Raw genomic sequence first — 14,610 nt, 5'->3', positions numbered from 1 at the left:
CTTTCCTTCCTCAGAGCGATGCAGGGAGGGGCAGGAGCTGTGCATCCATAAAACATTTTCATTTGGTAAATCTTCCTTTGGTAATCTTGCTTCTGCTCAGGGAAATAATTAACTGCATCAGCTTTAATTTTAATTTTTATTGTTTTTCCTTTTTTCTGATCCACATTATGTTTTCCTATCATACAGTGTTTCTGTACAGACTTCCCAACCTAACACTCCAATGCATTCTAGATATACCTTGTTTTTTCTGCCTATCAGTTACTTTACCCCTTCCTCTTTCATTCTTTGGTTGTAGTTAGCTGTTGCTCATAAGGTTGCCGCTACTTGGAATTTGATTTTGGTATCATATCTTTTTAAATACTCCCCAAAGCCTTCTCACTTGCCCCTAGTCTGTTTGTTGTTCTGGTTCCTTATTTTGGGTGTCATGTTTTCTAATTCTGCAAATTCTGTCAATTTATGCAGCCGTTGTTCTTTCATAGGAATTCCTCTTTCTTTCCAATTTCTAGCATATACTATTCTGGCTGCTGTTGCATAACACAATAGATTACGTGCCTTCATTGGTATGTCTTCGCCAATTATAGCCAATAAGAAGGCTTCAGGTTTTGGGTGGAATGTAAATTTGAAGATCTTTTTTATCTCATAGATATTCTTGGGTGTGTTTACACAACCACCACATGTGTGTAAAAGATCCCTCTACTGCATCAGCTTTAAAGATCTGTCAGTTAAGTTTGTGTAGGAATATATATGGGTGAGGGTGGTTATTACCAATCACCAAAGTCACTTGCACAACAGTTTTGAGCTAGCACACAAACTAGTAGTTTGATAATTTAAAGATGTTTCTGTTCTGTTGGCAGTTTCCTTGAGTGAGGAGGCCTCATTTTTTAGGTCTCTGGAAAGAGAGGCTTATAATGTAATATACGAAGGGACGTTAATAGGAATTGCAAAAGTGTGAACACTGCTGGGTGTTATGTGGGTCTTTCATTATTCCACTACTCTTATGACCAGAGTGCATGGCATCTGATTGCAGGGTAGTGCCATGTTTCTGATGAAAGTTCATATTGCCTATACTAGGATGTTATATTGACCTGTGGCATCAGCATTTATTTTATGCTGTATCTTGATCATGTTAAATTGATTCATGTACTACCTTTTCTAGAAGTTCTAGCTTCTGAGTTATCTTTTAATATACCGTTAATATTTAAATGATTCCTTGTCATAAGGAAAAATACTGGTGCTAAGAAAAACCTGTGATGAAAGTAGCCTGTTTTCTCTGTGTTTCAGTAGCACAAGGATTAAAAACAGTAGGCAAATCTTGGGTCTTCAGCTGCTTTGTGCAACAGAAGATAATACATGCTATAACCTTTTTTTTAATGTTCGGCCAAGTTCCAGTTGATCATTTTCACCTGTATAAGGGTGAAGAGGGATCAAGTTCCATGATGAAATTTTTGTTCTTATATGGGGGAGTGGTATTATGAATAGGCCACATGCAATTTAAGGGGAGTAAGTTAGGAGGTCCTCCACCTTTATTGGTGAAAAGCTATGAAAATCATGTTACCACCAAGCATGACACAGAATTTCCAGTCATACTACCTTTATATAATGCATTTATTATCTGGAAATGAATTGGGAGCCCTACAGGGCACAGCATGACCTTGTAACAAAGTGATGAAACAGAACCAGCGTTATCCTCCACCACTGGAGATATGGGAGCCCTGTCTGCAGAATGCAAAAATGCAAACACTGTGAGGTAGTAGGTAAACTCTGTTATCTTAAGTTGTGACCTGTCTCTCTAGTCTAGAGAAATAGAGCAGACTTGGCTAGTTCTTCTCCCTATAGCTAGGTGTGCCAGCTGCATGGCTTAGCTGCCTTGACTATTAACAAGAGCATTTGGAAGGTACTTGCTGATAAACATCAAAGTGAGATGGGGGCACACAACACTTCCTAGCTTGCCAGGACAAAGAAACAAAAATGTTAAGGCAACTTTGTACCTGAGGCTGATACTTCCTCGGCTTCATGCAATGACGTGTAGGAACTGCTTCCTGGAACTTTTAAGACCTTTCTTAGCAGGTACAGATCCCACCAATCCTGGTGGAGATCTTTGCAATTCTATCGGTATAAAACCACATAGAAATATTGCTGAAGTAAAGTGTTTTGACACACACTCCTGAGGCTCTGTTGAAGGCGCACGGGGCCTGTTCCTGTGTGTGGTCCCTAGTTACAGTGGAAATTTTGTTTGATTCCTTGTAGTGTGATGCCATCTCTCCCAGGAACATATGCCACTGCTTCTCATCACTTGAAAGATCCCTGGTAGTTCAGCGATGATTTACTTTCATTTTTCCCTTCCCTTCACTTTGTTGTCTTATGAAAGAGTGATGAAAGAGTGATAAGTTAAGAGCAAAGACTCATTAAAATTGGATCCATGAATGCAGGGATCTGGTGAGTTATTGGTGATGCATAAAGTGCCTGTTGGAGGTCCCCTGGCTTACATAATCAAATAATAGTTTGAATAATATTGTTCATTCTTAAGACTACTAAAAAAAAAATGGTAAAGTCAATATAATGGATAAAAAATTGGAATGCTTTGTCATATTAGATGACACTTAAATAGAAAATGGGATGATAAGGTCTTCTGGAACAAAATTTATTTTTACACATCAGTAGAGAACAGCCAGTGCACTAAAATGCTCCTTATCATCATGCATTACTTTTCACCATTTTGAGGAACAGAAGTTGGCATTTTGACTGGGCACCTTATGCCTTACTAACATGTGAAAACGTTGCATAGCAGGTTTAAATGAATGCATTTCTCATGTTCTAAGAAGTCTAAACCCCAGTATCCCACCATCACAGATTAATGTTGTCTGTCTGTACAGGCTCTGGTACACTCAGCGGAATTTGACGAGGAGCAAAATTACACTTTGTTAACTGTAAATTATAAACAGGTGTTTATAAAATAGTGTATTTAAAAAAAAAATCATGGAAAGATGCTTTTTCATTCAACACAGGTTCAAACGGGAAGATAGCAATATTGATTTAAAATTGGGTGTAATATAGTTTTGAAACAGCATTTTTCATATAGACGTGCACAGAAAATGTACATCATATACTTTCATTGCATCTTATTCTGTTAAAAATATTAATAAGCTTATTGTATTTTAATTCTAGTTAATATTCTTCTTTCTGTACCGTATAAGGAATTGACTGAAATTTATGAGTAAATATGGTGCTTGCACTAATACATAGCTGTTTATTGGCAGGTGTGTACCTAATTTGTTTTCTTTTGCTCCAAGTTAAAAAAAAACCACAGTGCCGTGCCTGAGTGTCAAACATCAGTATATAAGCTAGTATATAATGATAGTGCTGATCCTGTAACTTGTTTTGGCCATTGTGCAGAAACAGTTGGAACATGGCTAAGTTTTATGTACTTTTATTTTATCTTCAGCATACATTGCTTAAAAATTAATGTTGCTTAATTCTTCAGACCAGAGAAGAACGGAAAATGGAAGCCATTCTTCAAGCTTTTGCCAGGCTAGAAAAAAGAGAAAAAAGAAGAGAGCAGGCTTTGGAAAGAATTAGTACAGCTAAAACCGAAATTAAACCTGAATGCAAGGAAACGCAGATCATCAACGAAACAGAATTTGTACAGGTAGTGACATATAACTTTATTAAGTTTAAGCTGACTTGAAAGATTAAGCTTTTCTGTTTATGTGATTTGGGCAACACTTTGCTGCTATAAGCAGCTTTCTTTCACATCATCAAGGCTTTGTGTTGACCCAAAAGAGTGCCTTCAAAATCCCTTCTAAAACTCAAGACTTCTGAAATGGTACTTGGAACAATTTGCATATTGTTAAAAGAAGACTGTCATTATGCGATACCAAAGTTGCCTCATCCATTGCTGAAAATGAATATTTTGGGATAGGGGGAAATCACATTAAAAATCACTTTCAAATATGTACTTACTATTGGAAAAATTTCAGAGCGGTTATTCTTTCTAGCTATACAAGGTATGCAGTTTATCTGACGTTGGTGTTTCATGCATTTTACAAGGAACCAGCAAAAGAGGAAACTGCCACTAAGCCAACCCCTGCCAAAGTCAATAGGACAAAACAGAGAAAAAGTTTCTCTCGGAGCAGAACTCATATTGGACAGCAGCGGAGAAGGCACAGAACTGTTAGCATGTGTTCAGATATTCAGCCATCCTCTCCTGATGTGGAAGTTAGTTCACAGCACAATGAGCCTGAAAACACTGCACTTTCAGCTGAGCCTGAAACTGAGACAACTGTTCCTGAAATAGTTCCTGAACCAGAACCCCCAGCACTTAACAAATGCCCTACTAAATATCCTAAAACAAAAAAGGTAAGTGTATTTCTAAGCTTAAACGGATACTTTCATTTGTGTATTAAATGTCTGCTGTGATGTTCTTTGCAAAGCAGCTCAGGGCAGCATTTAAGCAGGAATATACTGGTTATCAGCTCTGTTTTGGGATGAGGAGGAGGAGGGAGTGGCAGTGGTTTCTTGTTTGAGCAAGTGCAGTAATGCAGGGGTACCACAAGAAGACCTTGCAGGGTTCTGAGATGCGTTATTTAAAGAAGGCAAGCGTGCTTTCTTCCTCTTGTACACTCACTTCCCCTAGGAAAAATAGGGAGGAACCTGGATGCTAGAAGGCAGAAGATGAGACAGAGTCTCTGGTAGGAAACCTTGGGTAAGGATCAGGGGTCCGTGTTAACAGGAGGGGGGCCCCACCCCCCATCCAAGACACCAGAATGCCATCATGAGATGGGTAAATAGGGAGAGGTGCAAGACATTGGAGAGACCTCAAAAAAGCAACAAAATATGTTAAGGTAGGTCTGCACAAAGGCCCAAGAAACCTAAGTGAAGACCTCTGGGTGGTGGGACTACTCCTCCGTCTCCAATGATTTTGGGCAGGGAATGCTGACTTAATTTTTGAAGTCAGAAAATGAAGGGAAGGCTAAAAGGTCTCCATACTTCCTGATACCGCCCAGGAGTTACCCTCCTATCTAGGAGAAGTGAATGCAATGACTTTCAGGGTAGGGAAGATCACAACACTGAATTATTGCACCTTAAGGGGCATACGTCATGATTTGAGTGTCTGTCTGGAAGCAGGAACAGTTGACATCTCTTATTTTGTCCTATAGGATGCATCTCCTGTGAGGACTCCTAGGTCTGGAGTTTGCCTTCCACTGAGAGGGAGAAAACACAGCATAGCCTCCCTATGAAGATATTGAAAGAGCTCATGTTAGGCTTTTTCTGTGAAACCGTAGGCCATGGCATTGCTAACAGTCAGTAGTTTTCTTGGGTTGGGTTTGCTTTCAGTTGCTGCTAGCTTGGAAGGAAATAGTGATCTAGGTGTCACAGAAATAGAGCCAGTTCAGTAGTCCTTGTTTTTCAGCGCTTCTTTTCCACTAAGTAGAAACAAAATCCTAAAAAGGGAAATGAAAGTTTGTGGCCATCTTTTAACTGCGGGGTTGCTCCAGTTCAGTGCATGCAGAGCATCTATGGAGGGGTTTCTGTAGTAGTCTGGTTTCCCTCTTCCTCTATGGTACATATGCATGGATGTTCAGCATACCTGAGCATTCCGGGAAGCCTATATCCCAGTCCAGCCTCTCCCTTCTCAATTCATTCAGGGAACACATTCCTTGCAGCTCACATTCCTTGACCAGAAGGATGGGAAGGGCTGGACACAAATTTGTGAGGTATGTCTCCCATTCCCTATAATGATCAGGCATATTCTTTTGTGTGCATGCCACCAGCTGTAGATTTATTGTTTGTAATATTTTTGTTTTTATCCTGCCTTTCTGTGTAAAATACCCAAGGCAACTAACAAAAACAAAACTGTTAAATGAAGTGAATGCAGCACAACAGCACAGCAATATGAAATAATGCAATAAATACCAGTAAATAATAGGTAAGGATTCTGCCATAGCACCAGAGGCCTCTGAATTAAGAGGGGGCTTTCATCAGAAGACCAGAGAGAAACAGGCAGGCTTCTTGAGGAGAGAGTTCTAGAGGCTGCAGTAACAACCGGGAAATATGTTTCCGATGTTTACAACAGCAGCTACATACAGATAGCATGTCGCAGTAACCCAGTGTGGATATTAACAACGCTTGAGTAACTGGATAAATTGAAAGGGTGGTCTATTCCTGGTCACTGCTGCCACCTGAACAGCTCCAGGAAAGTCCCATTTTTAAATTCAAACTTTTCTTAAGATAAAGAGATTGATTGGAACTTCAGAGAGGACAAGCCGCTTGATCTGGCTTAAACAGTCCAATCCTGTTCACGTTTACACAGAAATAAGTCTCACTGAATTAAGAGTGTGTTTTAGGTTGTTGCCTCAGTGAGCAAAGAATGGCAGCGCTTGTGTGTGGTAAAAATGTTGACACCCATTAGAAAAAAACACAAGGGAAGGCCTCTTGTACAAGAACACCACGCCACCCTGCATGCATTTAGACAGAAAAACTTAGGAACAAGTAAATTAAAAACGATTGCTGATGCTTGTAGTACACACATCACTTAGTTTAAGAATGCAGGTTGTTTCTCAGTAGCATTAGTAAAAAAAGCTGACATCAGCATCGCTGGCTAAAACTTTTAAACAGTGGCGTTTTACCACAAATTTGCCACTTTCTAGGATTTGACAGCAAATCAGCTCTTACCGTCTAGTATATTTTACCTTGACACAGCAGCCATGTCTACACAATTAAATGCTGGTTTAATAAGACAGAATACGCATGAGCTCTGGGTACCCACTCACAATTCCTTCCTGTGAGCAGGGAAATGAGCAAGGAAGCCCCAGTTTCCCCATTCGATCAGGAATTAAGGTTAATGGCTTTCAAACAAGCTATATGATGCAAAGCCAAGGGTTTAAAGTGGCTTACAAACTTGCTTGTTTAGAAGCCATTAACCTGATTGTGCAAACCTGGTCAGTTACTTGGATTACCAGTGAACCTATAAACGGTGTATCTGTCTGCAGTTACAGCTTTCATTAGTTACTTTAGTATTTGCACTCTCCCATAGTACTGAACATGGTCTTAATGTACAGTTGATAACTACCTTCAGCAGAAGGGCTATGTTGACTTTTCCCTTTTCTGTTTAGCACTTGGTGAGTGAGTGGTTAAGTGAGAAGAACGAGAAGACAGGAAAACCGACGGACAGCCTTTCAGAAAGGCCCCTGCGTATAACGACAGATCCTGAGGTTTTGGCTACACAGCTGAATTCTTTGCCCGGTCTCACTTACAGCCCACATGTATATACTACTCCTAAGCACTATATTCGTTTTACATCGCCATTCCTTTCGGAAAAGAGGCGCAGAAAAGAACCTGTGGAAAACATTGGCTCTTGCAAGAAGGTAGTGTTTCCTTTTTGTTTTTCCTACTTTTGATATTAAGACAAATAGCTATTTCTTAAATCTTGTAAAATATCTACAGACTAGATAAGGCGGGTGGCTACTGGTGAAAGCCTTTTGCATAGTGCTACCTATTCATTAGAAGGGACGCGGGTGGCGCTGTGAGTTAAACCACAGAGCCTAGGGCTTGCCGATCAGAAGGCTGGTGGTTCGAATCCCCGTGACGGGGTGAACTCCCGTTGCTCGGTCCCTGCTTCTGCCAACCTAGCAGTTCGAAAGCACCAAGTGTAAGTAGATTAATAGGTAACGCTCCGGTGCAAAGGTAAACGGCGTTTCCGTGTGCTGCTCTGGTTCACCAGAAGCGAACATGCTGGCTACATGACCCGGAAGCTGTACGCCAGCTTCCTCGGCCAATAAAGCGAGATGAGCGCCGCAACCTCAGAGTCGTCCGTGACTGGACCTAACGGTCAGGGGTCCCTTTACCTTTACCTATTCATTTCATCATCAAATAAAGACCTTATTTTCCATGAACTGTTAAATAACAACTTAGTCCACTTTTTGTTCCCCTTGTAAAAGTTTACGCTGTGTCATGTCTTATATTATTTTGTAAAACAAGCTAGTGAGTTTTTTTAAAAATTGCACATGGCCTGGAAATGATTTAATTATAATGGATCTCACTTGGCACCCACGGACTAGACTTTAATTATATTCTTTTTTCCCCCCCAGCGTTGGTTGAAGCAAGCTCTGGAAGAAGAAAACACAACAGCTGTAGATAGGTTTAATTCACCATCTCATGAAAGATCTAGAAGTCCCACAGTCAATGGTGAAAGTAGAAGTCCCTTGTTATTAAATGACAGTTGTTCTTTATCAGGTAAGGATTTTTGTTATATGGTGCAAGCCATCCTCTGAAATGGTTTAACCCTTTTCATCAAACTTGCAGGGGATCTGATGCTTAAGCCCCGGTTGGGCAATCACTTCTCTCTACTTACTTTTGTACTAAATGTTTATGGTTCGTGGCATCTTTCCTGCTGGAGAATATATTCACACTCTGCTTGAAAGTTCAGTTGCTTCCACCAACAGAACACCCCGTACCCCGTGTGTGACCAAGATTAAATAGAAGAGCGCTGCCCTGAGATATTTTGCTATCACAATCAGTTCGTGAAATCTGACATATATACCTTTCTCTCAAGCTAGGATCTATACCTCACCACCACCACCTTGTGGAGAACTGGGCTTGTTGGAAAGTAAATTGCAGGCCTCTAGTTATAATAATAAAAAAATAATTTATTATTTATACCCCGCCCATCTGGCTGGGTTTCCGCTTTCCTTCTTTAAGGAAAAGTACCTCTGAGCTCCATGTGTTTTGAAAGGCATTCTTTGTGGAAATGGAAAGAACAGAGTGAAGCATCTGGAAACCGATGTATTGATTTCTAGCCAACCATTCAAGTTTTAGGGACCCACTTGATGGACTGGGAATGTTTTGCCTGTTCTGCATTTGGTGGGATGGCGGGAGGAGGTAGAGTTGGGTGTGTGTGTTTCTCCAAGCATAGCTAGTTTTCCTTCTGTGGAATGAGTATTTTGTGGTGCTTTGTGGGGGCAGATACCTGGTTTGGCAATTGAGACTCATGTCGAATCTCTGTATTGTACTCAAGGTTCCTTGGGCAAGTTGCTATATTTTGTGACTAGTCAGACAGTTTCCCAGGTTTCCAAATGTGCACATGGACTCTGGATGCTTTAGTCGAGATTACTGCATTGCAGGGGATTGGACAAAAACAGTTTATTGATGGAACCTAATAATTGTGTTCAAATCTTGATGGCTTAATGAGAAAGCATCAATTGTTGTTTTTTGTTTGCCTTCGTAACATGCAGACCTGACAACACCGCTAAAAAAACGAAGAGTCTATCAGCTGTCGGATTCTGCCTATTCAGAAACATCTACACCTATTCCTTCTCCATACGCCACACCAACCCATGCTGATCTCTCTGCCTCAGATCCATTGCTGTTTGCAACTCCTCCAAGAATAAAAGCAGATGATGAAACCTGTAGGAATGGTTATAAGCCCATTTACTCACCTGTTACGCCAGTGATTCCATGTGTACATGGAAATGCAATGCACTTTGAGGTGAGCTTTTGTATATTCTATACTCTTACCTGATTAATCAACTTGCATTGACAGGTTTTTTATATAAAAAAAACCCCAGCTATCTTAGCAAATGGTGGGATGTGTGGTAATGGCTACCAATCCAGTCTTTAGAAGGGGGTTAGACAAAATTCAGAGAAATTTTAACTCCTAGCATATATTCCAGGGAGGCAGAATGAAATAAAGTAGTTTAGATGTTGTTTAAAAAATGAGATGCTTTCATTTGTATTTGCATTAAAATAAAACTTCCATGCTTAACTTTTTTAATGCAGAATATATCTTCACCTGAAAGTTCCCCAGAAGTTAAGAGGCGAACGTATAATCAAGAGGTAAGGAGAACTGTTAAGAAGTTACTGGGAAAGGCTTATATGCATTTTGCAAATCTTCCTCCCAGCTATGAACAGCTGCTAATAATTGGGGAAGAATTGGAAGCAGAGCACAAAAGGTCCTGCGTTTAATCTCTGGCATCTCTATGCAAAACAGGAAGAGTTCTATCTGAAACCTTGGAGAGTCACTGCAATTGAGTGTAGACAATGCAGAGCAATAATCTAGCTTGGCAAAAGGCAGCTTCTTAAGTTTCCCAGTATTACAAAATTATTTTTTCTTGCATTTTGCTGACAAACCTATTACAGAAAGCATGTAGTATTGCATAGAACATGAAAAAATGCATCTTGGTAAACCCACCATTGTAGCCAAACTAAATAATCCAGATCCTTTAAATCCTTTCTCAATATTGAGGATAATAATAACAATAATAATCTCCATCCCACCATGTTCATTGGCATAAGCAGTTCAATCTCCTGCCTTAAACCCATATTTTCCAAATATCTCAGAATTACTGCAAGGTCTCATTTCTTTAATTCCTGTAATTTACACCAGTGTTGAGTTCCAATATTTTTTATGAATTGACATACCTTCCATATATGGGCCACATCTGTGTTAAAGGCACAACAACCAAAAATTGGATGGCACATTAGGATTTTATAGATAAATAGATAGATTAAAAAATACTTCAGTGGAGCCATCAATGAAATAACATTCAGCTAGGATCATACGGGGGTATCATTTTCATTTACTTTTCTCAGACATTGTGTGTTACATCTAATTGCTTCTCTCTCGGTGTGCAGGGATTTGACCGGTCATCATCAGCAATGCTAGCACTCAACCCTTTCAGAAATTCCAATCTAACAGAAATATGCCTGCAAGAAATAAAGACTATTGGATATTCCAGTCCAAGAAACAGGACTGATGGCGCCAGGCAATGCTCCGGAGAAAACGAAACGGCCTCAGACCTCCAGTTGGGACTTGAAGCAATTGAGCAAAGTGCACTGCATAAAACTTTGGACAACCCCTGCCATGATAGGACTGATGCTAGCAGCCAGCTGGAAACTGCTCACTGTGGACGGGGAACAGTTTATCCAACTTGGGTAAAGAGTCCCGACAGGACAGGTGTAAATTTCTCAATGAATTCTAATCTGAGGGACTTAACTCCTTCACACCAGCTGGAGGTAGGAGGTGGATTCCGAATAAACGAATCAAAGTGCCTGATTCCAGATGATGCCAGAGGCGGCATGTTCATGGAAACACCTGTTTTTTGTACTTCTGAAGATGGACTTGCAGCTGGCTTTGGAAGAACTGTCAGTAGCGACAGCTTGATGGACGGAAATTGCACACCCCAGAATCCTCCACAAAAGAAAAAGGTTACAACCTTTAAGTATAAATTCACACTTTCATTTTTTTATATCTGTACCTTTTCTGCCAAGACAAAATTAGATAAGGTGCTTCTATTTACTATAGGAGACATTCTCAAATGGGTTTATGATTGTAGCCTTAGTATTTTAAGTTGAGCATTTAAAGTTCTAAGTTATCAAATTAACGTTAAGGATGCCTACGTTTGTCATTTAGTGTTTGCTCAGCTTCAAGAACAAAAATAAAATTTATAGTCTGTATTTACTAGTTTTGAGGAGACTTGATTTTCTTTAGCTTAGAGGAAATTCTTTGTACAATACATAACTGTTGCAGATACGGAACCTGGGATGCTTTTAAAATAGTTGAATAATTAAAAATAATACCTTTTGATCAAAACATCTCCCAGTGACATGAAATTTAGTAGTGAATGGTCTAGAATCATCTCATAAATGCCGCATTGTTGAAGCTTAGCAGGTGCCTTGGATAGGTGACCTTCTGTAAGCCATTCTGAGATTTGCCAAAGAGGCGTATGATTATGATATGAATATAAAGGCAGTGGCTTTGATCCTCAATTCTATGAGCAGAGTGTTCCACTTTTGGAACAGGGTTTTCCAACCTCCCCCTTCATGCTACAGCCCCGCGAAAAGCTAATGCGGGCCAGAAAACCCTCTGGAATGGTGGCAAAGGAAGCTGCAGGAGGAAGGGAGCAATGGGAGCACTGCCTCCCTGTAGCTAAACGGGTGTCCTGATAAAAATGAAACACGTGGAAAGGGTTCGTTTTTAGCAGAAAGTTTAGCCATTAATGCTGGGGCAAATATTTTAAGACAGACAAACCAAATAGTTATGATGCATATACTTAAAGATTCTGAAAACTGTTACTGCCCCAGTTAATCTGAAAGGAGGGGAATTGCTCAGACTGTAAAAGGACATTTTCAGTAGTTATGCTTCACCGTTTGTTCTAATGTAGGAAGTCCAGTAGGCAGTATCCCAAAATTACTTTATTACGATTGCTGCAGGTCATTAGGTTGGATCAAAAGGGTGCACTTTCACTTGTGGAAGTCCTCTTCAGCCCACTGAAGGAGTGTTTGGTACCTTGTACTGGAGCATTGTGTTATAAAAGTAAAATGCAGCCAAATATGTTTTTCTGGTTGCACCAGTGGAAGTGGAAGAACTGTTACAGAATTAACCGCTTACCCTCACCATGCAAACTCTCACACAAGTATTTGCAGAACAGTGCTAGGAACTAGCCCGTCAGTTGCCTGCCCTTTCTGGTTTGCCAGGGATGAGGTGCATACTGGTGCACACTGCCTCGTTGCTCCTTTTTCATTCCTTGCTAGGCAAAAGCAAAATAAACAACCAGGAAGCCTTGGGTTCATGCTATGTCTGAACTAAGGACCGTGGATTGTTGCTTCCTAAATTGCAATAGCCACAATAAATCAGAAAGTCTGGGTCATCGTTCTGTGCAAACATGCTCATTCTCTTACTCATTCTAATTTTAGATTCATTTTTGCAAAAGAGTTATCCTCAAAACTAATGCCAGCCACTTTGCAACCAGATTCTGTGTTGAATTTTCTCTGAAAGATTATGCAAACTCCACTTTTATAATAGCCTAGAAAGAAATCTGGGGGAACTGTCAAAACAGTTTGAGTTGAGACATCCCACAACTGTTCTTTCCACTTTTTCCATAGGTGTCGCTTCTAGAATACCGCAAGAGGCAACGAGAAGCCAGAAAAAGCGGCTCCAAGGCAGAAAGCTTTCCCCTTCTAACCATATCGCCACACTCTGCTGGTGGAGGAAACAACGGTGGTTCTGCCGACGGGTATAACAGCAGCGAGAACGGGGAGCCAGTTGAGCGGGAGCACACGGCTAGCCTCCCTTTACCATTGCCAGCCACTGATTATAGCACCACTTCAGAAGAAACAGAAAACTCCTCTTCATCGAAAGAAGCTTCAAGCGAGAAGAACGATCCAGAGGTTCAGTGGTAAGCGCCTTCTAAATAAGTTGCTGTTAAAGGGACGCGGGTGGCGCTGTGGGTAAAACCTCAGCGCCTAGGGCTTGCCGATCGCATGGTCGGCGGTTCGAATCCCCGCGGCGGGGTGCGCTCCCGCCTTTCGGTCCCAGCTCCTGCCCACCTAGCAGTTCGAAAGCAGCCCAAGTGCAAGTAGATAAATAGGTACCGCTCTGGCGGGAAGGCAAACGGCGTTTCTGTGTGCTGCGCTGGTGCTGGCTCGCCAGAGCAGCTTCGTCACGCTGGCCACGTGACCCGGAAGTGTCTCCGGACAGCGCTGGCCCCCGGCCTCTTAAGTGAGATGGGCGCACAACCCCAGAGTCGGACACGACTGGCCCGTACGGGCAGAGGTACCTTTACCTTTACCTTTACAAGGAAAAAGAGGACTTTTGAGTAAAACAAGTGTTCAGATCCTCAAAACAGGGTGGTGAAATTTCAGACTGATTAAAATTTAACAAGGTGCCCTTCTGCTACCATAAGAAATGTATGTGTCAGCCTTTAAGGGTTTGAGCTCTGTGGGGGCCAACTTCCATACAATTTGTGTAGTAGAATCAGGCAGAACACAAGCCGTGCTTGCAGGGGAAGTGCTTGCTGTGACCTTTCCCCCTTAAAGCACTAATCATAACTACTTTTGAAGGAAGGCTTGGCTGGAAAAGGCTGTATTAGTACTGCACGTTCCTTAGTTCCCATGGATTTGCTAACAGATTAAGAGTACTACAATCTATAAAAATAAAATAACGGATGTGGGTGGCGCTGTGGTCTAAACCAGTGAGCCTCTTGGGCTTGCCAATCGGAAGGTCGGCAGTTCGAATCCGCTCGACGTGTACCATGCAACTAAGTTTTCTCCTGAGCAGTAGGGAGATACATTTTTTTCAATAAAAAATTATCCAGCAAACTAAGACTTCATTCATTTTTGTTTTGAAGGACTGCTTCAACTTCAGTGGAGCAAGTGAGGGAACGAAGTTATCAGCGAGCTTTGCTTCTTAGTGATCATAGGAAAGACAAGGACTCTGGTAAGAAAACATTTGGTTGATCCTGAAAGTGCTCCTTTGAACTTTGAGGAATTTCATGGTTGTGTTTGGTCTGCTTCTGATTGAGCAGGAAGAAATGTAATTACTGGTCACCATCTGATCTTGTATTCATACCATTTTATTAAGAATGCTTCAAGCTTGATTTTTAAAATTCAAACTTGAAAGTTTAATCCATCCAGTCAGACATCTTCATGACCGTTGTATACTTCTGTCTATAGACTTACAGTAATTCTTATTGCAGATCCTGAAAATCCTGAGCCCACAAGTGAATGTCCGTCCCCAGATACTTCTCTGAAGGCTTGCAAGAGTCCTTTAAAAGTGAGCAAGGTACTACTATACAAAATATTTTCACATTAGTGAATGCACACATACATGGCTTG

The 14,610-nt window shown here is 41.0% G+C and overlaps 1 protein-coding gene across 11 annotated transcripts in view; it reads left to right on the top strand.

Annotated features, from left to right (window-relative positions):
• The window catches only part of KMT2E (lysine methyltransferase 2E (inactive)), a 59,597-nt gene that overhangs the window by 42,275 nt on the left and 2,712 nt on the right, over positions 1-14,610 (top strand). For 9 of the 11 annotated variants that reach the window (XM_081023407.1, XM_081023414.1, XM_081023412.1 and 6 more), the window contains 11 exons: positions 3,482-3,646; positions 4,048-4,356; positions 5,646-5,714; positions 7,113-7,364; positions 8,088-8,232; positions 9,231-9,484; positions 9,775-9,831; positions 10,630-11,202; positions 12,880-13,172; positions 14,124-14,212; positions 14,472-14,557. In XM_081023407.1, coding sequence (XP_080879533.1) covers positions 3,482-3,646; positions 4,048-4,356; positions 5,646-5,714; positions 7,113-7,364; positions 8,088-8,232; positions 9,231-9,484; positions 9,775-9,831; positions 10,630-11,202; positions 12,880-13,172; positions 14,124-14,212; positions 14,472-14,557 — 2,292 coding nt within the window. The remainder of the gene's footprint in view (positions 1-3,481; positions 3,647-4,047; positions 4,357-5,645; positions 5,715-7,112; positions 7,365-8,087; positions 8,233-9,230; positions 9,485-9,774; positions 9,832-10,629; positions 11,203-12,879; positions 13,173-14,123; positions 14,213-14,471; positions 14,558-14,610) is intronic. The other 2 variants (XM_081023416.1, XM_081023417.1) reach the window with 2 other exon arrangements.

This window comes from Podarcis pityusensis (genome assembly GCF_964106645.2).
Source record: "Podarcis pityusensis genome assembly, chromosome: 10".
NCBI classification, from domain to species: Eukaryota; Metazoa; Chordata; class Lepidosauria; order Squamata; family Lacertidae; genus Podarcis; species Podarcis pityusensis.
This window is presented reverse-complemented; position numbering and strand designations above follow the sequence as displayed.